The 27,770-nt window shown below is 39.8% G+C and overlaps 2 protein-coding genes across 5 annotated transcripts in view; one reads left to right on the top strand and one right to left on the bottom strand.

The window, feature by feature from the left end:
• Positions 1 to 548: 548 nt before the first annotated feature.
• On the top strand, positions 549 to 6,291 carry LOC119789576 (SLAIN motif-containing protein-like). Its single transcript, XM_038294509.1, has 8 exons — positions 549 to 632; positions 728 to 1,394; positions 1,507 to 1,637; positions 1,730 to 1,837; positions 3,465 to 3,533; positions 3,685 to 3,972; positions 4,129 to 4,254; positions 4,340 to 6,291. The coding sequence occupies exons 2-8, from the start codon at positions 982 to 984 to the stop codon at positions 4,564 to 4,566; spliced, it is 1,362 nt and encodes a 453-aa protein (XP_038150437.1). The 5' UTR covers positions 549 to 632; positions 728 to 981; the 3' UTR covers positions 4,567 to 6,291.
• A 1,821-nt stretch (positions 6,292 to 8,112) lies between these two features.
• Positions 8,113 to 27,770, bottom strand: part of taf1 (TAF1 RNA polymerase II, TATA box binding protein (TBP)-associated factor) — a 31,897-nt gene continuing 12,239 nt past the window's right edge. The window contains exons 13-41 of one of the 4 annotated variants that reach the window (XM_038294515.1): positions 27,423 to 27,530; positions 27,164 to 27,337; positions 26,715 to 26,888; positions 26,480 to 26,584; positions 26,180 to 26,380; positions 25,953 to 26,094; positions 23,602 to 23,732; positions 21,097 to 21,177; positions 20,871 to 21,020; positions 20,661 to 20,780; positions 19,510 to 19,685; positions 18,312 to 18,544; positions 18,018 to 18,225; positions 16,563 to 16,734; positions 16,221 to 16,432; positions 16,034 to 16,142; positions 15,780 to 15,878; positions 15,516 to 15,693; positions 14,830 to 14,897; positions 14,628 to 14,750; positions 14,453 to 14,545; positions 14,246 to 14,330; positions 14,072 to 14,139; positions 10,597 to 10,713; positions 10,225 to 10,332; positions 9,972 to 10,067; positions 9,668 to 9,881; positions 8,718 to 8,883; positions 8,113 to 8,642 (exon numbers count right to left, since the gene is read on the bottom strand). In XM_038294515.1, the coding sequence (XP_038150443.1) occupies positions 8,423 to 8,642; positions 8,718 to 8,883; positions 9,668 to 9,881; positions 9,972 to 10,067; positions 10,225 to 10,332; positions 10,597 to 10,713; positions 14,072 to 14,139; positions 14,246 to 14,330; positions 14,453 to 14,545; positions 14,628 to 14,750; positions 14,830 to 14,897; positions 15,516 to 15,693; positions 15,780 to 15,878; positions 16,034 to 16,142; positions 16,221 to 16,432; positions 16,563 to 16,734; positions 18,018 to 18,225; positions 18,312 to 18,544; positions 19,510 to 19,685; positions 20,661 to 20,780; positions 20,871 to 21,020; positions 21,097 to 21,177; positions 23,602 to 23,732; positions 25,953 to 26,094; positions 26,180 to 26,380; positions 26,480 to 26,584; positions 26,715 to 26,888; positions 27,164 to 27,337; positions 27,423 to 27,530 (4,131 nt within the window). In that variant the 3' untranslated portion in view covers positions 8,113 to 8,422. The remainder of the gene's footprint in view (positions 8,643 to 8,717; positions 8,884 to 9,667; positions 9,882 to 9,971; positions 10,068 to 10,224; positions 10,333 to 10,596; positions 10,714 to 14,071; positions 14,140 to 14,245; positions 14,331 to 14,452; positions 14,546 to 14,627; positions 14,751 to 14,829; positions 14,898 to 15,515; positions 15,694 to 15,779; positions 15,879 to 16,033; positions 16,143 to 16,220; positions 16,433 to 16,562; positions 16,735 to 18,017; positions 18,226 to 18,311; positions 18,545 to 19,509; positions 19,686 to 20,660; positions 20,781 to 20,870; positions 21,021 to 21,096; positions 21,178 to 23,601; positions 23,733 to 25,952; positions 26,095 to 26,179; positions 26,381 to 26,479; positions 26,585 to 26,714; positions 26,889 to 27,163; positions 27,338 to 27,422; positions 27,531 to 27,770) is intronic. The other 3 variants (XM_038294516.1, XM_038294517.1, XM_038294518.1) reach the window with 3 other exon arrangements.

The following is a 27,770-nucleotide window of genomic DNA, read 5'->3' as shown; positions in this document are numbered from 1 at the left end:
TAAACCCAGTGGGCATAACTGAGCCATGGTCACCGCTGGTTAACTACAGTTTCTTTCTTAAACCATTTTTTATTGATTCAAACTTCTGCTGATCGGTAGCGGCAAACACAGCCAATACAATACAATGATAAGAATTAAATGCTCAAATTAAAAGTATAATAGTCTTTATTTCATAACCAGTTATTGTACGTTCCACTTTTGGACAGTCATCAACATTTTTGACTGAGAGCAGTACTCATGGTAAGACATAATGCCCAAAGGGGTACACAAATCAAAAAAGGTTGGGAAACATTCCCAGGGGACATTGTCGTATCTTCTTACTTAAATGGTATGGTACCTAAAAATCACCGACACTATAGCTCTCATGGTAGTATAAAGAGTCATAGCAGATATTCATCACTCAACTTTTGATTAGGACCAGGTTTCCTGGTCTGATCTTTTCCTTCCAAAATAAATGGAATCACTGCTATAACCCACTTAGCTTCCTTCACTAGCTGCTCTACTGTCTTGTTTGCCATATAAAAGCTAAGCATGGAGGAAAGTCTCTGCTTTCATGATCACACTGGTGTTCATTGATGAACCAACAGGATTCAACACAAGAACAGAAAAATCATTATCTTACAGCATGAAAGGTAAAGACATGAAACTCAAGGATGTATAGCATATATATAGTGTCAATACTAACATGGACTTTTGATGCAGACTTGCTCTTCTTTTCCCTTCTTAGTTGCTACCTGTGGCCTCTTTAATCCGTCTAAGCTTGTGATGCTTCTCTAAATCCATCCAATCTGTTGAGTCCCTCACTTAACAGCCACACTCAACAAATCTGGGTCAATAGAACGTCCCTCCTCTCTGTGCAAAGAAGAAAATGTTAAAGCTGCTTTAAATGGCTTCTTTATCCAGTATTATTCAAGATTTCATCAACATTCCTGGAAGGAGGCTTCAGAGCCAAGAGGAGGTCTGAAAATATCACACAGAAAAATGGAACATCAAGACCCTGTGAAAAGAAGCTGGAGAAAATGTTTGTGCTGTCAGAGACAGGTGGAATTTGGTGGGATGGTGAAACGTCATGAAATAGCTAATGAAGTCAAAGGAAGCAGTGTGCAGCTGGAGGAACAGTCAGATATCTACTGGGACTTATGGACTAGTGTTGAGCCAGCGAGAGTCAAGAACTGCAATGGCAGATCATTCGCCATGGACGCTAGAAAAAGACTGGATAGCTTGAAGTCTGGCTGTAATTCACCACAGCCATGGGATAGTTCTGACAGCCCTTTGTACTACTATGACAGAGAAAAAGACCTCTGGGATGGTGAAGACCCAGAGGTGGAGCAGTCTGCTTTAGACGTGGTGGACATCCTTGATTTAGAGGGAAACTTGGAGGATGAAGAGATTTGGTAAGTTCTACCAGAGCTCAGCTTTCTGTGGGGTGTGTGGTCATTTATTTAACAGCTAAGCGCCTCCCTGTGAGCCAAAGTGGGGAAATATGTGAATTTCATTTTCTTACAGGTTATATGAACCTCCAAACAAGCAGTCGTTTGAAAAGGACTCTGCTCTCAGATGGTGCCGACACGTACTGGATAACCCCAGTCCTGAGATGGAAGCTGCACGTCGGGGACTGATGAAAAGCCTGCATGGAAGTCAGAAAGCTGCTTTGCCTTTACGAATGTTTGAAAAGATAAGGGGTTCAAAATCACTCAGTCACTGGTTTGCTTTTTTCTGCCATTGCAAGGATCAAGTTACTACCTCTACAGACATGCACCAGTTGTCACTCATTCATCCCGTGGCTGTTGGGAAAAAACATCGGTCAACACATCCCTCAATGACTCTGATGGTTTAGGTAAGGCCCTCATTTTCTTTAAAAGGAATCAGATTCACATAAAATGTTGAAAACAAATGCTTACACCACAAGTGCAGGACAGTGTGTCAAAGATTTAGCTTTCCACCTCATGGTTTATACATAAAATACTTCAAAATACTACAGTTTACTTTCTGATGTATGGAAGTAAAAAGCAACATGAACAACTCTAAGCTGCAGCATACATCTTTAAAGATTCAAAATAGCAGGCACTAAATTACACGCATTATATTTTATTTAGTACGGTACATGCAATAAGTGGGGGTGTGAGGTTGATCTACAAAGATTGCTGCGCAAATGTGAAGACCTGCAAACCGGCTTCGTTCCGCCCTCATGAAAATGAGCAGATTGGGGGATCTACTGGCAGTATAAGTGACTGTAAAAGAAAGATGAGGTTCAAAGCCATGGAGATGTGGGTTATAGTAATAGATGTTTACATAGGATAATAATGAAAATAGTGAATAACATTTATTGTGCAGGTTAAATAGGCGGACTGTCTTAAAGTGCAAACAAAAGTAAAAAAAAAAAAAAAATTATAATAACTTAAGTTAAATATATAAAGTGAGCAGATTGTTCTCTAAACATCTGGATTTATCTCCACTTGCTCCCACCAACAGCAGCTTGACACAAAACATTGAAAAATAAGGTCAATGTTTTTTTCTGTTTTTATATTATTCAACTGTTATTTCTTTCAGCCCAAATATGTTTACATAAGCACAGAATCTCTCGTTATCATCTGTTATTGTTTTATTGCCTCCTTTATAGCCACTATGACTGCAGATATCTTTGTGTGTCATTTTGCACCTGATTTTTAGAAGAACTAAAAAATACGTTAAAAAAACTGAGACTGTAGTTTAGTTTCCAGTTTGGGAAAAAAACTGTAGTTTAGTTTCCAGTTTGGGAAAAAAAAACGCTTTACTCTAGGAAAATGTTAACTTTTCCATATCTTCCACCCTTGAGTTTCGGCAGTTTGGTCATTAGGATATGATCTTCCTATTGATGAAGGAAAACACACAACAAATGTTTTGCATACGCTGATTTGGAAACATATATCACTGCTCACCATCTTTGAAGATCTGCTCAGCATTTACAAAAAAGTTTGCGCTTATTTTAAGATGTACAAACCTTCTGGAGATCAGGCCCTGAGTATTTTTATTTGCATAACCATAAAAAAGTTTAAAAGAATAAGATCCGGATTCTTAAAGAGTTTAGATCTTACATAGAATCTTAAATATGAGTTATAAGTTTGAACTTAAGTAAGAAAACATGCATAATTAGGAAACATAGAAAAAAAGCAGAGGGAGAAAACCTCCGTCAATCATTTATTACCATGTAGAAATGGAAAAGTGGACTTCCCGATTGCATTACATGGTGTCTGAATGAAAGAGTCACTGGATAATTTAACAAATGTAGAAGGGACCACACTGGTGTGAAAATTTGGAGCTTCTGTCATTAGAAAAGTGACTGAATAAGATTTTATTTACCATCAAAACTTCAAAGAGCTTAATTGGTTAAAAAAAAAAAAAAACTTTTAACCCAGAGTATGACTTTAACACTGTAGCTCAATTAGCAAAAAAAAAATAAAGGTCTTGTTTTTACCTTTTCACAGATCCTGATAAGGATTACAGATTACAGGATATAACGGATGTTCATATTATGGCCAAGATACAGGAAAACAGTGAGTATAAAGGACCTAAGGGGCTTGGTGGGGAGCTGGTTTTGATCCCTTGCAGTGACATCCTAGGAGTTTTCTAGTGTGTATTCAGATTCGGAATGTTTTTACATTTAAAAAAGATCTGACTAAAACCCTTCTAATCTGTGCTCTTCAGGTTTAAGACAGGAATATATTTCCCTGCCGGCTGTTGCTCTCTTGAAGAGAAACCCAGACATGTTTTCCTCCTTTTCCAACTCTGAGGTTGACCACAGCGATGACTTCAGTCCCAGAATTAAAAACAGTGTTCCAGGTTTTCCTTGCAATCCTGATCCAGCAGCAGTGGGCTCTCCCAGCTGCAGGTTACCGGTGCCAGCGGCCAAGGAGGGCTGCCAGAGTCCAAAACTGACCAAACTTCATCAGCAAGTGACCCAGTTCAAGCTGCTGAGACTCGCTCAGAGTAAAGGTAAAAAGCCACGCCGGTCCTTTCCCATCATTAGTAACTTATACAGTTAGATATAGAGGTTAGGTTTAAACCAGAATCAGAAGGGTGGCCATTTTCTTCTTCTTGTGCATTTCCAATTTAAAGTAATACGTAAATTGGATCTTTTCCTGGATGCAGCGTCTTCAGGCAGGACCAGGTCACCGAGGCAGACGAGTCTGCGGTCCCTGCAGGCCGTCAGGAACAGCCGGAGCTTAGAGGTCGATGACTACCAACCTGCTGGCAAAACCAGCCAACATCCACCAGGTTTCTACCCATCTCTGCTGTCCACAGGCTATAGAAATTAGAACAGTTCTCATGGCTCATGTCTTCCATTGCATTTAACCACCAGCTCCAGGCTATGGATTTGCATCCCTGAACTCCAGCAGCGGGACCGACCTGTTGAGGGACTCGGAGCGGATAACAGCGATGAGAAGACAGTTCAGGTCCCAGTCTCTCAGTCCCAGCAGGCCTCACCCATCCAAGGGGTACCTTCCTGTTCGCGGGCGGGTTTTTGCCTCACAGGAGAGCCCGACCAAGGCGGCTTGGGGCAGACATGCCTCATCCACTCAGAGATAAAATATTTTGCCAGGGAATCTCTTTTCATAAGGAAGGACACGAAAAGTATTCACACCCCTAAAACTTCCAGCATATCTGTGACCTTCTAACCCCGACCTGCCATGTATTTATTGGGATGTGACAGATAAAAACAGAGAAGTGCATGACCTGACCCCTTTACTCTGATACCCCCTAAAAATATCTGGTGAATTTAGGCCTTAACAAAAACAAATATTGCTGGACGATAAATTGTCCCAGAAATTATTGCAATAAACAATAAAAATGGTCTGAATCCAACGTGCTGCGACACTGCAGCTATCACGTTAGGCTTAGAAACCAAATTCATGCATTATGATAAATTGACTTTACATTAAAACCATAAAGGTAAAGAATAAAAAAGGTCCAAATGACCAACCAGTTATGGCACATATTATCATAAGAAAATAGTTTTTCTCTACTGGGATAAAACTCCTGCAAGCTGCAAGAAAATCTTTGCTTTGCTAGTCTTTTTTTTTTATTTTTTACTTTGTTGGACCTTTTGAATTTGCTGTGAAATGTATATTTTATTATCACGTATTTATGGTTTTGTAAAACAAGGAGAAATAAGGGAAACAAGCATGCAGATGTAATCACACATCTCATTTAAAATGTAAATAAAATGTAAATTTATTGTTTATCTGGATTAGGAGAGTATTGGCATAGGTGTCACAATACAATATCATCACAGTATTGCAATATCACTATATACTGAGATATTTTTCCTAGCTATCAAATTAAGTGTATAGATAAACAAGCAATTCCTGTAAATGTTCGTTAGAAGATATTGATCATTTAGTTATTTTGGTTTCCATGTTGTTTGGGGGTTGAGTCAGTCCATCAGATGGTGCTGCACCGCACAGCTAAAGGGTTCCACAGCACCACCTTTTTGCTTTTTTTTTTTTAAATCGACACTAGGAGCTGGAAGATTGATATTATATCGGGGAGCCGGGAAATCACGATATATCGCCAAACCAATTTTTTTCCACACCCCTAACTGGACAAACCCTAAAACATAGACTTAGATAGAAGGAAGGAATTGCTGAAAGTATTTCATAACATGGCTACTTTTCTCTATGTTGATGTTACAAACTAAGCCTCAAACTGAAGACATTAAATGTGGTGTGCCTCCATCAGGTTTCTCCTTGGCAAAGTTTGCAAAAGAGCATTTTAAAGAATGTTTATAACAAACATGGCAGTTTGTGGCTAAGAGATGCTTAAAACTACATGTAACAGGGGTAATCACTTTCTCAACACGGCCTAGTTGGTGTAATTCATTCACAGGCTGCTATAATAGACTTGGACAACTTTTATTGTAACTTTGTATATCCAGATTGTATATGAAATATATGAAATGTCTTTAATGGAGGGAAGAGGAGCCTCGATGATCTTCTCTGCTGTTCTCTGATGCGGAAATGTGGTAAAACTCTATGTCTGAGCGGCTGAACTGGAGCTCCGCTCTGAGCAGAACTGCTGCAATAGGAAGTTTGCAGTTTTTCATCATCACGGCAGAGAAGCGAGCAAACGCATGAGAGGAAGTGTCGCAGAAACCGAGGTGTTGATTTGGTGTCACTGCCTTTTAATAGTAGTTCAGCATTTGAAGAGGAGGCTTACCATCTGGTGGTGGAGGGAAACTGACCCATTTTTACATCCCTTTGAGCTTGTTTGAATAACCTATTTTATTATTCATAAACATATCTGTCAAAGTCAGCTTGTTTCATCTCTTCTTGAGGTATGCAAATTCTCAATTAGGACCAGTTACAACAAAATCTGTGAACCCCTGCTGTGAGGGAGTCTCCTCGTCAGTCTGCTAACCCTAACTTCTCAAATTTTATACCTAAACCTTAAGAAGTCTGTGGTGAAATACATGTTGCACTGGCTTGGGTCACAGATTTAGTTTTCTTTTAAAGTGCCACCTACTGTTCATTACTTGAGCTGCAGAATCTCTTGTCTGCTACTAGTGTCAGATTAGAGACCTCTAAACTTAATTTTTAAGCAAGTGAAATCTTCTATTGAATTAACTTTAGTTCTCTAGAAAACTTTTAAACCACTAGGGGGTGCTAGACCTGAAACTTCCAGGTTTATGGCCCCTGAAAGCAAGTGGCAGTGCTGCACTGTTGCAAAATGTGAACAGTCTCTGTGATTTTGAAAAGTATCTTCAAAAGAAAAAAAAAATACTTAAAAAGTTTTTTCCAAAAAATTAATATAAACCAACATGCTTCACCTATAAAAGCAGCTCAGATGAATACATGGCACAAAGATCATAGGACAAATTTAGATTTTTCTTTAACTTTTTTTTCAGGTTTAAATGGTTTACTTTCCTTTCAAAATGTTTTTTTTCTTTCTTTCCCAAGGTGTGTGTGTATATATATATATATATATATATATATATATATATATATATATATATATACTCAAACAATTAATCAGATTAATCGGTTATTGAAATAATCAACTAATTTATTAATCAATTAATCATTAACTGGAGTATAAAGACTCTACAACAAATCTTTAGCTGACAGAGCGACCCACTTAGAGCAGCAATTATATCAAAATAAAAAAAAATGTATATAAACATTTTGCATTTAAGAAAAAAAAGTTTTTGTCAACCTGCTCTATCCAGAACTCCTCAAGGTGAAAAGTTTTAGTTTCACCTGGTTTAATTTAGTAAAATATCTTCTTTAAGGAACCTTTGGCTGTCTGATTATTAATTTAAAAAATAATCGACTGATCAATGTGCATAATAATTGTTAGTTGCAGCCTTAATATATATATATATTTTTTTTCATTAAAGTTTTCTTTTAACAATTTCGATGGCTCCAATTTAGCTCCACTGATTTGTTCAGAGGCTCTGCTGATGAAAAAATGGGCAGATTTCCTCATGAAAAATTGGGTAAAGATGATTGTTTATAGAAAATAATAGTGAATTTAAAATTTGCCCATAAAATTCTATATATTTTTTTTCTTTTCCAGGTTTTATTGTCAATACACTGGTACAAGTACAGAACAAAGAAATAACCTCTCCCTCTGCATTTAACCCATCCCCTTGGGGAGCAGTGGGCTGCAATTGTGCGGCGCCCGGGGAGCAGTGTAGCATTAAGGGTCTTTTTGCTCAGAGAGCCAGAGTGGCAGTCTGTGGGACTGGGGCTTAAACTCTAAACCTAACCCAAACCTCTGGATTCCAAGCTCTATGTCCTAACCACTAGGGCACTACTCACCTGACACTTTTGACACTATTCACTATACTGTCAGTTCTTATCTGCTTTCAGTCCCAAATACGATCTCAGTCTGTTGTGAGCATGACCCAGTCTGAGGGCAACTCAGACTGGGTCACATGACCCCTTCAGCAGAGCATGATAAGCAACAGCTGCTATTTTGACCAGAAAAAAAACATTTATGCAATTTTACATTAGGGAAACCAAACCTTTTCTTTTTTTAAAATAAATTAAAAAACGTCATTTTTATGACTTATTTCATTATGCAGCTGCATTTCAGGGGTTTTCTGCAAGAATATTCAATCAAACTCCCAACCAAGGAGGAAGTGAAGTTTTATTTTTGGCAGCCATGTCTGTATTTTTACACATTTATTTACTTCTTTATAACTAGTTTTCTGCTCGTCTGCAGTTTAGAAGCATCCAATAGCTGCTGCGCACATCATAGAGTTAAACCAGCAGAAAAATGAGCAAGATTCACTGTTATTAATCAGTTTACATAAAAAAGGAAAAAGCTTTTATTTACAACGAGCCGCTAAAAGGTTTCTACAATGGCAGCAGTAAACAATAATTATGTACAAAATGTTTGTTTAAAGCTTTTAGCAGAGAAACTAAGGATTCTCTGCTCACTAATTATCAGAGTCCATGTCACTGTCTCCTCCAATGGATCGAAACTCTTCACTGTCTTCGTCTTCACTGAGCGGGACTTGGGACAGGACAGCTGGGCCTCTTCTCCGCGCCTCATCCTCTTCGTCCTCCTCCTCTTCACTGATGCCGTACTCTTCTCCGTTGCCCATGCTGGATGCCTGCATTTGACTGCGACTCTCCGTCTCCTCATAGCTGCCGTAGCTGAGAGAAGAGAAGGTTTGAGCCAAATGCCACATTTTAAATGATTAAATGTGGCAAATATGTTATTTTTATTACCTAATGTTGCTGTCTTCCATGTGTTCGTTGCCAACCCCTTCATACGACATCATGCTCTCATCCTGCTCCATGCCCATGCGGGCCGTGTCCTGAGCTCTCCGTGGGGGTGCAGGCCGGATATCCACCTCCCTCTCCGAGTCGCTGCCACTCTCCGACAGCTGAATACCTACAAACAGAAAAACAGCAATGATACATTTAGGTCATGAGCAGCTTTTAAGTCTATGTTCATAACTGATCTGAAGTTGTGAATCTATGATGCCATCGTTGAAAAGTATAACTACAGTTTAAATATCAGCTACAGGAAGTATTCAAACCCACAGATTTCGGTCACGTTATAACCACAAAGTTGTTGTGATATGATAGTTTTTTTATGTGAAAGATAAATACTAAGAAGCTCAGATACGTGAAGTGAACTCTAAATGAAATAAAGCTCAACATAAGTTCAGGTAGAAGATGAACTGGCCAGTGGGAAAGGGGTATTAGAGGAGCTTTGACCTAAAGAAACATTTAATGTATCTCAAATTAAGCTGTTGGGTCAAAAATAACTCAGTGCTGCTTTTAGGATGAGGCTACAGCACCAGTTACACTGCGTTCACAATAAACGCACTTAGAGCAGCAAAGAAGTATCTACTGCTTAACTTGATGCCTTTCCACATTAAAGGTCTGCAGCAAAGTGCTTTGTAAAGGGTCTGTGGAGGCGTTTAGTCTACGCCAAGAGCTGCAGGCTGGCGATGGTCGCTTCCACAGCTGTTTTCGTGTCAGCTTAGTCCAGTTTGACAACCTGCTGACTGTTCTGAGCGCCAGCTGCTTGAAAAGCACTTTAAGTGCCTCAGATGCTAAAACAATGATGCTACTCCTGCTGCTTAAAGTGCGTTGATTGTGACACAGCATCAGGGTTTGGCCGTTCACTAGCTGCAAGCTTGTGAAGTGATTCTGGGTCTTGTCTTCACCGGAGAACGGGTTGTCCCCTTCTTCGTCGCTGGCGTTGTCCTCTACGTCAGACATGAGCAGGTCCTGATACAGGACGCTGGACTGGGCCGGATGGCTGGACCTCCCACGCTCATCGTCGTCATCCTCCGCTTCGTGGTCGTGCTGCCGCCTGCGAGGTGGCAGCAGCATCTCTTCATCGTCTTCATCCTCTAGATCTCCATCAGCATCCTCTGCCTGCCGCCATGAGATATAGAAACAGTGCAATTAACATTCTATAGAACATTTTTTTCTATCTTTTAGTTGTTTTTTTTATTTTTTTCTTACAGGGGCAGGGGTTTTGGGTTTGCCATCATCTTCCTCCTCGAAGCCCTCAATGTCAACATCGGAGTCTTCCTCTCCAGGTCTCCTGATGTGTCGTCCCTGAGAACCAGAATCAAAGGAAATAATCAGGCCAGATCTGCTGAGCTCTTTTCTACTAAATAATTTATTGATAAGCAGATTAAAAACAAACAAACAAACAACTGCCCGATTCTCTGAGGACAGTCTGAGGAGAGCTGGCATGTGTCTCTCTCCATACCTGCCCCCCTCTCTTCTCTGGAGCAACCAGCAGAGGTCCCTCAGAGAAAAGGCTGCTAGACTCTCTGGGTAGACTCCCTGAAGCCACGCTGTCAAACAGATCAGCAGGCTGGCCGGCACCAGAGTGGGACACACACACAAACACACACACACACACACACACACACACACAAGGAGAGAGGAAACGAAGGCAGGAGTGAAGCAGAGGAAAAACCTTGGAGAAGTAAACCGGACTGTTCAAATACAACAACCTGGAGGGCAGAGTTAGTGCAGGGAGGATGTCAGAGGAAGGCAGGAGGACTGAGAGCTGCGGGCGAGAAATCTACTCCACTAACAGTCATGAGCCAATGAGGCTTCCGTCCTCTGCTCTTACCTGGGGGGTGTAAGGCCCAGGCGTCATGGGGTCCAGACTCTCCAGCTCTGCTGCATCCAGAGCTGCCTCCTTAGCCGTAGAGATGTCCTTTTCTAGCTGGGTCAGGTGCTCGTCGTACTAATTAAACAGAAAACAATAAAACTGTTAAGGTAACCCTTGTCCTCGTTACACAAGTTAGACAGTAAATCCAACTCAAACCGCCTCTGACTGGATTCCTGTGCTATGATTAAGGTATTAATGTTGCTAATCATAAATTACATTTCCGGTAGATGGTATTTGATGGTAGTGCACCGACAAAGCTGAATAAAAGCTGCCTCAAAAACTCAAAAATGAAAACTAAAATATGTTAAATCATAATTCTTATCATAACCATGATTTTAAAATGAATTTAAATATCTTGAAATATTAAAATGTATTTCATTTTAAAAACCATCACAAATAACTCCCTTGTGTCTTGCTGTGAAACTGATTAGTGTATCATTTATAAAGATGAAAGATAAAAGAAAACAACAAAAAGTTTTGTTGTTTTCTGTTCAGGGAGCCAGAGTGGCAGTATGTGGGAGTGGGGCTTGAACTCAGAACCTCAGGATTCCAAGCTCTATGCCCCAACCATTAGGCTGCCACTCCCCTCGTATGAAGCTAAAAGCCTGAACACACCGACTTTAATCTCTGATCCGATTTGTTTCCATGTCACACTGACTGCATATAGAGAGGCTCCGACTATATGGAGTAACGATCGTGCTAGTGGCGTAAGCGTGTAGTGAGACAGGTATTCAGCATTTTAACATAACACGCCTCAAAACCTGTCTGACAGCCACTCAATCCGCCGTCGTCATGCTCAACATCAGCTGTGCGCTCTGCTGTTCTTCCGCTCTGCGCTCGCAAATTCATAAACGCAGGTAAATGAACCACACCATCAGCCAATCACACTCTGCTTTTTTTCATCCAATTAAAGCATTCTTTTTTTTGTATATATATATATATTTATTCAGAACATATGTCCAAATAAAATCTACATCCAATGTACAACGGTGTTTTTCTATTATTTTTGAAGCCTAATAAAAACAAAAACCCACCCCACCTACTCCCTTCCTATAGAAACACATGTACACTGTAGTAGGAATATATTAAGCATTAACCATGCTTTTGAAAGGTCAGAATTAAGAGAAAAGAGCACAACAAAAATATTGAAATAATTGAAACACAGTGAAGATCAATGTTGATCAGTCTCTCAGGTCTAATCCGGTTGAGTTGTCCAAGAAGGGATTCCATATCTGGTCAAATTTAGTCAATGTCCCACGTACCCAATTGAGGATTTTTTCCAGGAGTGCAGTATAACACCAATTAAAGCATTCTTTCCAAATAGCACAAGCAGTAAAATGAAAAACTGCCCAAGAGGATGATTGGCAGCATCCTTGGGCGGAAGTATAAAAATTTTAAGATTTAGCTAAACTTAATATAAGATTAAATAAACTCTTTGCTTTAATAAATGGCCTATACATACACTATATTGCCAAAAGTATTTGCTCACCCATCCAAATTATTGGAATCAGGTGTTCCAATCACTTCCATGGCCACAGGTGTATAAATTCAAGCACCTAGGCATGCAGACTGTTTTTACAAACATTTGTGAAAGAATGGGTCGCTCTCAGGAGCTCAGTGAATTCCAGCGTGGAACTGTGATAGGATGCCACCTGTGCAACAAATCCAGTCGTGAAATTTCCTCGCTCCTAAATATTCCACAGTCAACTGTCAGCTGTATTATAAGAAAATGGAAGTGTTTGGGAACGACAGCAACTCAGCCACGAAGTGGTAGGCCACGTAAACTGACGGAGCGGGGTCAGCGGATGCTGACGCGCATAGTGCGAAGAGGTCGCCAACTTTCTGCAGAGTCAATCACTACAGACCTCCAAACTTCATGTGGCCTTCAGATTAGCTCAAGAACAGTGCGCAGAGAGCTTCATGGAATGGGTTTCCATGGTCGAGCAGCTGCATCCAAGCCATACATCACCAAGTGCAATGCAAAGCGTCGGATGCGGTGGTGTAAAGCACGCCGCCACTGGACTCTAGAGCAGTGGAGACGCGTTCTCTGGAGTGACGAATCGCGCTTCTCCATCTGGCAATCTGATGGACGGGTCTGGGTTCGGCGGTTGCCAGGAGAACGGTACTTGTCTGACTGCATTGTGCCAAGTGTAAAGTTTGGTGGAGGGGGGATTATGGTGTGAGGTTGTTTTTCAGGAGCTGGGCTTGGCCCCTTAGTTCCAGTGAAAGGAACTCTGAATGCTTCAGCATACCAAGACATTTTGGACAATTCCATGCTCCCAACTTTGTGGGAACAGTTTGGAGCTGGCCCCTTCCTCTTCCAACATGACTGTGCACCAGTGCACAAAGCAAGGTCCATAAAGACATGGATGACAGAGTCTGGTGTGGATGAACTTGACTGGCCTGCACAGAGTCCTGACCTCAACCCGATAGAACACCTTTGGGATGAATTAGAGCGGAGACTGAGAGCCAGGCCTTCTCGTCCAACATCAGTGTGCGACCTCACAAATGCGCTTCTGGAAGAATGGTCAAAAATTCCCATAAACACACTCCTAAACCTTGTGGACAGCCTTCCCAGAAGAGTTGAAGCTGTTCTAGCTGCAAAGGGTGGACCGACGTCATATTGAACCCTATGGATTAGGAACGGGATGTCACTTAAGCTCATATGTGAGTCAAGGCAGGTGAGCAAATACTTTTGGCAATATAGTGTATATAGCATTTTTCCAAGTGCGAGGACCTGACCAAAGCGCTTTACACTACATTCAGTCATTCACTCACACACTGATGGTGGTGTGCTACATGGTAACACAGCTGCCCTGGGGGCTCACCCACAGAAGCAAGGCTGCCGTACACTGGAGCGACCTCTCCCTCTTACCACCATCAGTAGACAATGTAGGTGAAGTGTCTTGCTCAAGGACAAAACGACACTGAAAGCCGGAGCCGGTGCTTAAACCGTCAACTCTTCGATTTCAGGGTAAACTCCTACGTCCGACACCACTGTCTCTACATGCGCCCCCAGAATATTAACTGTATACATATGCTCACTGCCATTTTGCATTAGTATTCATTTCTCAGGCCCTGGAGGTCCTTGCTCTGCATGATGTAGAGGTTTCCTTCATCCTAAATATTAGATTTAAAAAGTGAATCTATTTCAATGCAGTCATAACATACAGCAGGGTAAGACTTTTAATCCTCCTCTTGGGCAGTTTTTTATTAAACCGAATGTAGTATTGCTTTTGGTACTAAATCCTTTCACGTAAACGTTTGCATTATTACAAGAAAAAACTATTTACGTATTTTGGACAAGTCAAAAAGTACAAAACTGTTATTTATATTTTCAATTCTGCACAAGTCTAGATTTTTTTAAATATGGACCAAATTTTTACAGGTTTATTTATACTAAGTGAGAAGATGTGTAACAGATAAGACATACCTCTGCTAGCGTCCCCTTGCACACACTAATGATCTCTAGGGCGGTCTTGGTGTAAGGACTGTCTGGACCTGTTCAAAACAAACATTCAGAGTTGGGTTGCATCACAGATCCTGCTTTAAATCAGCTCTAAGAGACACACCGAGCAGATGTGACAGCAGTAAAATCAAAACCCACCGTTGTATTTGCTGCTGTTGGTGTGGATGAGACTGACATCTGAAAGAAAAGTTTCCCGATTCTGGTATTTATGCTTGGAGATGTTCTGCAGAGCAGGAAAGAAAACCAAACAAACACAGCAGCATTTAGTGGTTTTAGCCTACCGGTAATTTCCTTGAAACGTAAACATATTTTGTTCAGTTTAAATCTCAGTTCTAAACTTCTTACCTTCCGGATTGTCTCCAGATCCATGGGATTTACAATGACCTTATAATAATCTGGCACAAACTTTTTATTGACAGGATGGTGAAACGGCCATGACTGCATCCAGGAAAAGAGGAAGAAATTAGAAAAATGCGATAAACTTTGCCTGGATCACTGCTCCGTTGTTAAGCAGACTCACATCAGGAACCACCATCATTTTCTGAGTGACAATGTTGTCCAGGATGAAGGAGAAGGCCACCTGGTCGTCGTCATCCAGAAGGGGGTTGATTGCCTTTTCCAGCCTAACCAGCCGATCCTCCTTCTGCAGACGCAGGCAGAAATGTGACAATTAGGGGTGGAAACCAACGCAGCTGTGCTGAGACGCCACGGTGGCAGCTCACCTCTTTGAGTTTAGCATCACACAGGTCCAGCATGGACTGTGCTACTTGCGTTATTGGATGTTTCGCTCCTGATGAGAACAGAAAATCCAGAGAGAAAATTACATGATTTGGAAATTTAAACGTAGAAAGAATTCAGAGATTAAAGTTTAAAAAGCCGCTTCAACAAAGAGTAAAAAAATTATCTGTGAATGATGTCATATTTTAACAGATATTATTTTTACAATTTACATTATATTTCCAATTTTCCATTGAGAATTTAATTCTTTACAATTTACGTCTTTAGCTCAAATTCTGTTAATTTCTGGTGGGGGGGGGGGGGGGGGGTGGATACCCTTCATAACAAAGGAACAGGAATAAAAACGACTTTCTATTGGAAGAACCAGGCAATGCCAATCTTTGAAAATTTGAAAAAATATGCAATTTGCAAAACTCAATCTGAAAAAGAAATATATAAAAAAAAATTCAGAAGTATAAAATCAGTCCAAAAAAAAAGGTTAAAAAATTAAATACGCAAACAAATTTTAACTAAGAAATAAAAAACAGCAAAGTTGGTTTTAAAATAATTTTCCACCTAAAAAGTTTTAAAGTTTCAATAAAAAAAAATCACTGATAGAGAGTTTGCGAAATGAATGTGGTTTGAGATGAAAATATCCAAAGAAAAAACAGAAACAAGCTTCCAAAGTTACCATTGTAGGTTGCGCTGTTTTTGACGATCAGCTCAACCGCCTCACGGAATTCCTCCCTGGACGGATACATCCGCTTCCGTACGTTCTCCCTCAGCGTCTGAAGGTCCATGGGCCGGTTGATGATCTTATAGTAATCCTTGACCACCTTGGCGTTGACCGGTGTGTGGAAAGGGTACGTCTGGATTCAGAGAAAGAGAGACACGTTCCTGAGGAGTCTGAGGCACAAATAAACAAGAAAACTGGAGCATGTTTGTAGGATCTAACGTTTGGGTGATCCCGCATGTCGTTGATGATTCCCTCCAGCACAGAGGACAGCGTCACCATGGGGTCAGTGCGTCTGCGATGGATGGCCTTATGGGGTTTCTGTTAAAATCCAAACAGAGTCAAACATCAGCTAAAGAGAGACAGTAGCCATTCATCTATACACTAAAAAACTCTTTGTTCTCTGATCTAATAGTCCATCGGCCTTTAAACTCTGACTGATTCTGTGTCTTGGATTCGTGTTCTTCTACGCTTACATTGAGGTAATCACAATGGGCCGCACTGCCGACGCGTCTTTTCTTCTTCTGTGGTAGCTGCTGCTTGGGAAACTTGAGCACCAGGGACTTTCTGCGCACCTCGTCAGCGCTGTTAAAGAGCGAGACCGTCAGCAACCAGCAGGTGTCACAGAGACTAAAACGCAGCACAGGAGCCTGCATCCCTTACCTCTCAATCAGCTGCTTCCCAAGCACAATCTTAGTGCCCTCCACCTTGATGAGCTCCTCGTTGTCGTTGTGGATCACAGTCTTTTCCAGCTCCTCCTCCTGCTCCTCCGTCATGGCGACAGGGTTAGATGGCGGGGCGTTGTTTTGGTAGTACAGTGGGCAGAATTTGTTGGTCCTCATGTGTCCGATGGCTCCACAAGCTCCGCACTTCAGCTAGAAGAAAAAAGTCAAATATTAAGGAACACGACAATGACCAACAGGATCCAATTTAAACCATGTGGACACAAAATGAGCTTGAAATCTTAAGAAAATTTAATCTAAAGAACTGAATCAGCAAGCTTACTTTTACCTTGAGGTCTGGTCTCTCCTTGACCTTCTTGGACTTCTTCTCCGGCGGACCTTTGAACTTGTCCTTCTCCTGGTTTCTCTTCAGCCTCCTGAGCTGCTCCTGAATACGCCGCCGCTCCTTCCTCATCTCCTCTCTGTGCTGCTCGTCGAAAAGGGCAAACTTTCGTCTGCAACCACAGGAACACGCTAGTTAAAGTGGAGCTCGACGATACGGCCAAAACTCATATCAACATGAAGTTCTCAATTTTTGATTTCAATAATTCCAAAAAAGTTCCCGCACAAGATTCATTAACGTAACGTTTTCTTGGGTGTGATGTTGCCTGATGAAGGCCATACCGACTCAAATATTACATTAATAAATCTCTTGACAGTTAAATTTTGAACTTCTCATCTTTAGTAAAACCAAAAAGATCTCAGCCCTAATTTCTACAGAGGACTCGGCAAAGGTTCACAACACAAGTGAAGCTAACTGGTATGAACCAAACCTTCACCAAAGTAAGAATCAGCTCATTTAAAACAAAAATCCATTAATTCACACATCCCATAATATCACAGGATTCCTCTCCGTCAGTGGTAACAAGCTCACGGTCTACTCTTTTATTTTAAGTACATGTGACTTTTCTGAAATGTACACAGGAGCAGCTCAGTCTGTTTTCCTGCAGATGGATTATTTGTCATTTTTGTCTTTCATACTTTATTCCCACTCAGTTTGTTAGTGAATAAAAGCAGTTGTTTATATTTACAGAAAAAAACTGAGGTACGATACTGAGGAGATAAGCAAGGAAGTTCTCAAGCTAAGCTAGTTAGCATCTCCAGCAAATATGCTAACTAGCTTAGCCTGTCAATATAAATCAAAGTTGTCTATTCATGGTGATAAAAGTACAAAAAAAATTTCCTCTAAAGTAACATAGCCTTATTTAGGAGAACTGCAGTGTGCACGGAGCATCTGTACACGTTTAGTGCTGAATATTGACCTGAAAAATATTTTAATGCATTTCAAACTTAGCTAATAGTTGGGTCAAAAGCTACACATTGCTGCTTTCAATGCCAATGTTTCCTTTTTTAAGACAAACTTGAAGACTTGACTAAAGAGAGGAAGAACATGGAGGTTGGGATTCTTCAGGATGATAACTTCTGCTTATTAAAATACTAAAACAGAAAAGGTTTAATGTGAAGCATGGAGGTGGAAGGGTCGTGGTTTGTAGATTTTCTGCTGAGTCATAAAATCCAGCACAAGTTATTCCATGTATCAGACAGGGCCTGATGAAAATGTTAGGAGATCTCTAGAAAAGACTGAAGCTGAAGCAGAACTGGATGTTAGTCTCATTCGAAATCCTGTGAGCTGATCACCAACAAGAACCACAGGTTCTGTCAGCATCTGGTTAGCTGTTGTCTTCTAAAGTAGTTATTACATTCTGATCATAAAACCGGCCTGAAAGTCGGAACTTACATAAACTCGTCATCCTTGGTGGTTCTGATCCTGGTGTAAGCGTCGATGACGGCAGCTTTACGAACCGTCTCACAGCGAACGTACTCTTTGCCATCCTCGTCCTTGAAGGTGCGGTAGATCTTGAGTCGACGTCCCGTAGCAGACGAGTTCAGGCTGGTGACGGAGGAGGTGTCGTCGTCTTTGTGGGAGCCGGTGGACAAGGCGCTGGCTAGAAAGGAAAGGACGGTTGTCAGAGGAGGAGAGTTTTAGCAGGGAGCACAGCTCTTCTTCCCCACTGGGACTTTGTTTGCTTACACAAGCCTTTGCGATGTTCCTTGCGTCCCTTGTTGTCACGATCGCTCTCCTCGCCCAGAAGCATCCTCTGCAGTTCCTTCCTCTCCTGCTCCTCCCTCTCGCGGGAAAGCTGCGAGCTGGTCTTTTTATTCTGCAGCATGTTCTCGATGTTCTTACCCATCTCCTCAAAATCACTGTCTTCAGCCGAGCTGCTGTCTGTGTCTGTGGACAACACCTCTGTGGACTCCAGCACTCTGTCATGATCGGGGAGGAATGAGACAAACACATTTTTTTGTTTTTACGTCGCACAGGGTGACTCCAAAGAAATCAAATCATCAAATGGAGGACAATATATGGAGCTAAACTGGGGCCATAAAATTGGTTTAATTTTTTTTTTTTTTTACTAAAATAAAAACATTTTTAATATTATTTAAACAAAAAATTTTTTTTTTTTTTTTTACCTCAAATAAGTTTTGAAACAAAACAAAAAAAACATTTGAAACAGAATTATTTTTTTTCAAACTTTGTGGAAGTATTACAATTTTTTTAAGCTTAATAATTTTTTTTCCAGACTATAAAAAAAAAGTGTTGAAACAGAAAAAAACAGATTAAAATTGAAAAAAAAGTTAAACACCACTTTTTATTATTTTGTTTTGTTACAGATTTTTTAATAGCAAACTTCTGGTATGGGGGCAGATCTTAGAGGACTTCTGGTGTGGAATGATGACTGACAGTTATAATGCCTAGATAAAATATTATTAGCTGTTACATTCAAGAACTGTGCAAACTAGTTCATCACTGCTGCATCTAGTCTGGTAGAGCTTCTGTTCTACTTTGAGAACATGGGAAAAGTCCAACACAGACTGAAAATGGTGCAGTATCAGAAATTTTATAATTTGTGTCACAGGGAGACATAAGCATATGTGAAACATGCTTTAATACGCTTTAAAGACATTTCCATTTCCCACAGTTCCTGAATGCAACAACAACAATTTTGTCCAGGTGTCTAATTGGTGAGTCATCATTTCACATCTTTGTCATATAAGCCCCACCCCCACAGAGAGGCTGGCAGGTGGACGTATAGGAAATACAAATACGTTTATAAAATTTCATTCCAGTTTTAAAATCTTTTTTCCTTTCTTTTTCTTCATTAGAAAGAATTGAATAAACTTCATGGCCACAATTTAGATCCATGATAATGCTACTAAATGAGCCCCACTTGTTCTGCAAGTCAAAGATCCTCTGGCACTCCTCCTTGTAGCGCTCCTGGTGTTCGGCGACGGAGAAACGAGAACCTCTGGCAAACTTGCTCATTGGACCCTCACCTGAACGGGCCTGCTCTGTGGACATGGTTCTCACCACATCGATAACCTCCCAACGGGAAAGTTTCTTGATCTGACCCAAGAAAAATAGAAATAAATGCTCAAAGATGCAAAAGAATAAAACATTCAAAACAGGAAAAGATGGTGGTGTTATCTTCCCATCATGCTGTGATGGGAAGATAAATGGAGAGAAATACAAAACAATACAGTCAGCTTAATATAAACGCACACCACAGTTTTCAGATTTTTTGGTAAATTTTTTTTGTTACACAGTGAAATGCCTTATTTTCTTTCAATTTCAAAAAAAAAAAAAAATTTCTATTATTACTGAAGCACAGTTTTGTTAATGGATGTATGAACAAAAATATAAATCCAGAAATTAAACTGTGAAAAAACTTCTTAATCGAACTAATTTTTTCCAAATATTTTATTTTTTGTAACCTTTTTTATTATTATTTTATTTTAAATTTTATCTTTTCGATAGAGTTTTACACATTTCCTGTTTTATAAACTGAATTTTTCAGATGACATGCTCTTGTCTTCTAGGGGCGGGCTTTGTTTGGGCTGAGGACCAAAGGCGCATTTCTATTGGTCTGCTGGACGTTTTCGACAACATTTTATTGGTCAATATGCGCATCAACATCAAACATTTGCATTAGAAATTTTATTTTACTGAAAAATTTTGAAAATGTTAAACTTATATAAGATCTGTAAAACAAATCTGAAATAATAAACCTTAGAATATATAAACTCTGAGAAAACAGAAAATTTACACACAAATCCTTTATTTTTTCTATTAAGAAGATTATTTAAGTTTTATTTCTGGATTGTATTTTTTTCCAATTTCCATTTAAATACCTTTCTCTTCAATTGCAGCAATAATGGAACAAAATTTAATCCATACACTTCATGGCTGCTGTTGTTTTACATGAAGTCTCGATCTAATAATCATTATTTTGTGGTTGTACTGGAATACAATGGAAGCTGTATCCAAACAATTGTGAATAACTGTATGTCTGGATAGAAAACCAGAAATCATTGTTTTCACCTCTTCCTCAGGGACACCAAATTTTCGAAGCAGCTGCTTGGCGTTCTTCAGAGAAAGCCTCCTGAGGTCAGCATCTGTTCCCGTCACTGTCTTTTTAGCAGGCTGCGGCTCTTTGTCGTCCTGAAGGGAAACAAAGAAATTCAACAACCAAAATAGGAAGGGAAGAAAATAACGACGGGAGATGACAGGATTCCGTTTCACAAAACTGACCTTTTGCTGAGTGGGCTTGTTTGGCACTTTCACGTAAGAGAAACCTTCGCCACATCCTGTGGGATCTGCAACTCCAGTGACTTCCAGCAGACACTTGCCCTTCATGGCAGAGATGAAGGCCCTGGTTGTGTTCCAGGGAGCTGTCCGCACCTAGAGGCCAAGACACAGAGGTGGTTTGAATCTGGCAGTTTACCTCATCTCACCTTATTGTCATCAAGCACCGTACCTCATCGTCAATCTTCATTTGAAAGTCCTCTTCATTCTCCTCTTCTGGAGCAAAGAAAGACTTCTCCCCATATCCAGCATCCTACAGAAGATGACCAAAAATATGGAGTTAACCTCTCAACATCCACCTGGTTGCCGGCGACGGTTTTTAAAGGGTTAAAAACTAACAACTAACAACTGTAACAAAATTACAATGGTAAAATTTACCAATATAGACATGTTAGGCATCGTTAGAAATCTTAGATTATCCACAATTCAACCACCAAGTTCATCTTATGGACACAGTGAGCACCATTAACACAGATATAGCTGCGTGTCAAAACTTAAACATACAAAGCAGCCACAACAACATACCTTTGAAGGCATTCAGAAGCCGTTTTATAAATCTAATCTTCAACTATTTCTACTCCATTCGTCCATAAGTGTCCACAGATTAAAAGTAATCAGCATATTCACAATAATAAACATTCCATGAAGAGAAGTCTGCTACATAACGTCCAGTTTTTCACGTCAGAGAAGTTAACTGGTCATAGCTAATGCTTAGCATATTTCTAATTAGACTTACTTTCTCAAATGTTTGCCTTAAATGTTTGTGTATTTATTTTTTTTTATTTTTTTTTTACAGTGTCTTCTTATCAACAAGCCAAAAGTGTCCGTCTTTTTGTATGACTTGATTTGACTCAGGAACAGCCGATGAAGTCTCACAAACGCTCCTTGCCTGACAGCCAATTACTCACCGAGTAGAGCAATATTACGCTCATAGAGTCCTGCCGTTATTGGTTAAGACCATGTGCGCTGTTTTTAGCCAATGAAATAAGATTTCAAAGATGGCTACGGAAGTCTAGGTTGCATAAAGCAGAGCTGTGTCACCGGCGTGCGTAAAAGTGAGAGATACTGCTGAGACGGGTTCATTGTGCGCAGTTAGAAGTTTGTTACCTTCTGATATTTTTGAAGTTTGGCCACTGATTTTGTGTTATTACAATGTCTAAAGCTGAAAATAAACAAAAAACACATACAGCACAGGAAAGGCCCTGGAGCTTATTTATATATATATTACACCAGTGGGTTGACAGTCTTTTAATGTACCCCTCTGTTTTGTGTCACAGAGGGACTGCTATAACCTCTGGCACACAGAGAAAGGACTGAAAAATGAGACGCTAGGCTGTTTTTTTTATGTTATATTAGGTTTATTTTTACATTTTGTGATATACAGCGATTCTGTTTTTATTTATTGTTTGCTTCTGTAATATGGACACTTGAAAATGAGCATGCCCACAATTTTTATTTATTTTTTTACATTTATAGTCACTTTTCTTTATGCACCTTCAAAGAAAACTGAACCAAGCCTGCTCTGGTTTTTTTGTTAGTTTCATATGGACACTTGAAAAGCAGCAGTTTCACTATTTTTTATAGATTTTGATTTTATTTTAGGTTTAATGTTGTATTTTTATAAACAGTTTCTCTGCTTTATTTAATGTTTGCTTTTTTTTATATTGACTGAGAAAATGAGCATGTCCACAACTTTTATTCTTTTTTTTTTTACATTTATAATCACTTTTCTTCATGCACCTTCAAAGGGCTGCAGTTTTAATTTTAGTTCCTATTTTGCTAAGTGAACATATATAGTCATATATATATATATATATATATATATATATATATATATATATATATATATATATATATATATATATATATATATATATATATATATATATATTTACTTATTTTTTTGTTTTACAAAATTATTTCATCATTTGTGATCTTTCCGAATTGGTGCAATAGAATAAAAAAGTATACCTTAACTTTAGATCAAAGTGGTTTGTCATTTTTTTCCCAATATATGTTCTAAATTATATCTGACAAAAAGATGAGTCAAAAAAAAACATACAGTCAGCTGAAATGGGTGGTGACATCACCAGTCAATCATCAGATGAAAATGAAAAAAAGTGGAAAAATACTTGCTTTATAAATATTTTGCGGCCAACATAATGCTTCAGTGTTATTCAATGGGTCAAATAGTTGAGTAAAAGCATTTGGCACAATTTGGCACGTTTGTAGAGGTTTGGAGATGCTTATGTCATCAAAGTCCAAACCCCACCGCTCTGGAACTGTTTTAGCTGGAGGTCTGAAACATCTGCAGTTGTAGTTGACATGATGTAGAGCAAATGTAATACAATGAGACTTGCCTATTCTCAAGCATGTCTGTATTACTGCTTGTCAAAATAGACCTATTATTTCCGAGAAGAAAAAAAACAACTGTGAGTCATGTTTGAACTGATGCAGTTTAGGCTGTGTTTTATTCACACTATATTTTCAGAAACTAGAAGGCGTTAGCTTTCAAAGATCTATCACTCATGTAATTTGGGCTTACAGTTCCTCAGTTATTTGCTTTTCCATTTGGGTATGCAAAACAGGCGAGGATTACCCAAAATGAGGTGGATGTTAAGAGGTTAAATAGAGCATAGCCGATTTCTTTTTTAAAACGGGGGGTGACAACTGTTACCTTAAGCCTCTGCTCTGCGACCAGCATGCTGTAATAAGCACAGCACTGTTCTGGAGAAACCATGGCTCTGATTTCCTCCTCTGTGGGCAACCTGAAGTCTGGCTTGAGCACCCACCAGTTGGAGTCCATACCTGAAACAAGGAGAGGACACCTGAAGCTTGACTGGACCCAGGGATCCCACACTTTGGTTGATATTTAATTCAAGTTCCTTTCAAGCATTTTCAAGGACCAATGTTCTCAAACTCAAGGACCACTCATTAAATGTGTTAAATAAAAAAAGCCTTATTGAAGCACCAAAAGCTCATGAGGCCATCTAGTGGTGAGTAAATGAATATCTAGTGGGAAAATCTGTCACATCTGATGATGGATTTTAAAGAAAGTTCTAAGCACATCTGAAAACTGTTACTAAACCCTGATTATGTAAATTAAACTCAGGGAAAAGTGGTAAAAGTAAAGACAGAAAAGCTGGTTTTGTAACACGGTTTCATTTACTTACTCTTCCTCACATCAACAGATTCCTATTAGACTCAAACCACTAACAAAAACAACTACGTTTTTTTATACATCTGTGTATGTATTTAAGATTTTTTATCTCGTTTTATTTCTGATCCTGGAAAGATGCTAACATTAGCCCACTATGCTAACAACTTTCCTATCTCTATTCTACCAATCAGGGACTCATCAAGAGGCAGTCTGTACGTGTTGCTTCTCATATAATGTTTTACCTGTTCTGTTGAACACCAGGAAATGATGATAAACAAACCATGGTGAACTGCTATTGCTACTAACGCCACATCCACATATACTTAAGTGAAATGTTATGACTCCTTTGAATTTTTAAACCTTAGTTTTAGCTTTTTTAACTACTATAAAATTAAATGATGTTTCTATTTATCAAATTTTAAAACAGAATCAAGAAAAAAAAACACAGACAAGAGATGGAAACGACATGAGAAATATCGGGAACAAATGGGAGGATTCGCCGTGGCTCAGGCTATCCTGAGTTATCGCTATAGTTATGCTGCTATAGGCTTAGACTGCTGGAGGACATAGGGACCACTTTTCATTATTACCTCTGCCAATAATTTGTTTTTAGGAGAGTGAGTCTGTGTACAGGAAAACTTGAAAGGTTGTTTTAAAGATTGTTTTAAGCAGAGATGCACCTCATGCGAAGGAACAATCCATTTAATTTTGGTGATGATTCAGATCATAATCTAGATAAAGGAGTATTTAAAAAAAAAAAGATTCTATAACGTTGAGAGATGGGGATATATGGCAGAACAAGCAGTTTTCCAATAAACCAGGTTGCGGCAGCAGTGACTATTCACAGCCTCTGTATTTTACTGAAGACAAAAACACAAGAAAGGGGGTTAGGGGGTTTGTTAGCAGAATTAATTGAAAATGTATGAACAGATTTTATCAAAATTTTTTACCAGAGGTGTGCCTCATGCTAAGAAAAAAATTATTCAAATTTGGTAATGATCCAGATAATAAGTGAGTTTTAGCTTTAAGTGTAAGTCGCAATTTGGAGCAAAATTTGCTACTTGGCAGAGGACTGTGCTCTCCGGGTGCTTTTCTAGTTCTGCTTCATCCTTCTTCTATCTGTGAATTCTGTGTAATTTGTTAGTTCAATCTCTAACGTTCTGCTCTCTCTGCATTTTCTCATAGCAGCTACATCTGGTCTGTTCCCATTTGGCTGTGACTCCATCCTGAAGAGAAATATCTTAGATTATATGTGATAGAGCTGGGCCTGTTTCTCAGTGTTTAGTCCTGTTTCTCTCCTAGACATAGCTATGGGCTCAGCCTTTACTGTGACTAACTGGATGTACTCTCTTTCATCCCTTTAACCTGAAAACTGGCACATAACTCATCTGCTAACTGCTTCTTTCCCAGTCAGATCCCCTATGGAGCTAATATACAATTACTTTTTCTTACATAGAAATTATTTATTGATCAGTGCTATCTATGTTCATTTTGTATGCCGGTTTCCGTCTCCTTCAACCCCATTTGGCCTCAGAAGCAGGCCGCTCACACTGAGCCTGGCCCTGCTGGAGGTTTAAAAATGAGTTTTTCCTCTCAACTGTCGCTGCACATATGCTTGTTCTAAGGGAATGTCTGCTGTCTCAACATACTCATCCAGTAGGAACAAATGCTGCAAAGCCAATGACTGGATGCAGTTTCCTTAAAAGTTGAACCTTTAATCTGACAAGATTATCTGATTGAGAGTTATCTCTGTAAAGAAGCTTGAGATGAAATGTTTAGTTTACTTTGAGACAGTTTTTGTTTCGCTTGCTTTTACTCTACAGCGTTGGATGCATAACAAGGATCCTACAAAACTCAGCATGCATTACCTGTACGTTTAAAGTCGGCGCACAGTTTGAGTCGCTTCCTGATGCTGCTCTCTGAGTGTGAGGGGAAAGCTTTCTTTATGTCCTCCATGCGGATTCTCCGTGGCCTGTCTTTGCTCTTCCAGAACAGGCGGTAAATGAACACCTGCAGAGGACAGAAATGACACAGTCGACCTTTAGCCATATCCAGAGGCGAGATTTATTCTCATCAAAAGGCCAGATGCCCCCACCTGTAGGAAATCTCTTATGTGGGTGTTGGCACGTTTGGAATTTGGACCTGGAACTTCAAATAAGGGGCACTCCTGTCCAACAACAAAAATGTCAACAAGCTCTCTGATGTAGTAGCCATGTCGAGTTCGTATGACTAAGAAATCAGTCTCAGGCATCTTGTGCAGGTAGATTGGGGCACGGAAGAGGTTGTTTTCAAAAGCCTGAAATCATAAAAAGAGAAAATCAGGGATTCAGCTTATTAGGAGCCATCAGAAACATTTTAGACAATTCTTCATAGAATTAAACACAGTTATACCGACCTGAAGAAGCTGACCAGGATGCAGAGAACCCAGGAAAGGGGAGGTATGGCAGTATACCGTCTCCCCATATTTACAGTCCGGGGCCCCAGGATCTTTCCCAGGTTTCTGAATGACAGAAACATCACATTTATTCAAACTTTTAAGGTTTCCGCATGTTTTATCAACATATATCGACTTTAGGGTCACAGCTGAACAAGTACATTTTTTAATGTAGCAAATCAATAGATCTACTCACCCTTTTGTAGTAGTTTTTGATCTTGGTTGCCATGCCAACCTGCATGATGAGAGGTGGGTACTCCTCGCTGTACTCAGCCAGGATCAGATCTCCGTCTTTGCCTGTCAAGTCCTGCGGGGTTCGCATAAAGAACATGTCTCCACCGCCAGATGCCTGCCGCTCTTGCTCTCGCATCTGATCCAGAGACACAGCGAATGCACCGATGGAAAGAAGAGCAGAAAACAAACAACCAAAACAGGCTTATTTATTAGATTTTATTCACAATGTTTGACTTTTACTGAAGTAAAGAATGTAATTACTTTTTACAACTCTGGAGCAAAGAGAGCAGGGAGAGGACCTGCTCCACTACAGAACTTTTTTTCTCTGAAATTGTTGCACTAAAATAATAACCAGTCATCCTACAAGTGAAAGAAATTGATCAAGAATCATTTAAATTTTTATTTTAATACCTTTGCTTTCTTCTTTATGTGTTTGAGCAGAGGCTGGACCGCATGAGGACCCGGTTGTGCTATGGCTCCAAAAGAGTATTTCTTCAGGGCTGGTCGGTGGAACTGCCGAAGCTTCATTGGACCCATGTGAGTGGGGAAGAAGGGCTGTCTCAGCTCAAGGGCTGGGATGGAGTGCTGGGAAGGAGAGGAAACAGGCGCAAATATTACTACAAGCTAAAGATGTTTAAACTCAGAGCCTGGTTGATCAGCTGTTAGCTACCTGAATGATGTTGCCACCAAAGGTTCCTCTGAGGCCCTGCTGCTTTGGGTAGTAGAACTCGTCGTTGGACAGGTTCCAAGGATCTTTAACTTCAGGTTGGGACATGTTCTGTGATTATGAATGAATGAATGAGAATTTATTTCAGACAATTTTGACAAATAACAATAAATGAATCAACCAAATACACACAAAAGAGACTGGTTAACTGTTAGAGTGATAACTATCCTGTGTTTCAACCAGAAGGGTCATAAACTTTTATGACCTCCTGTAGGTCATGAGGCAGAATCACACGGATGTGTGACTTCCATCCAGCCAGTTGGTCAATTCACACCATCTTGTTACCTGCAT

Source organism: Cyprinodon tularosa, unplaced genomic scaffold, assembly GCF_016077235.1.
Source record: "Cyprinodon tularosa strain WSP-4 unplaced genomic scaffold, ASM1607723v1 ctg341, whole genome shotgun sequence".
Lineage (NCBI taxonomy): Eukaryota > Metazoa > Chordata > Actinopteri > Cyprinodontiformes > Cyprinodontidae > Cyprinodon > Cyprinodon tularosa.
This window is presented reverse-complemented; position numbering and strand designations above follow the sequence as displayed.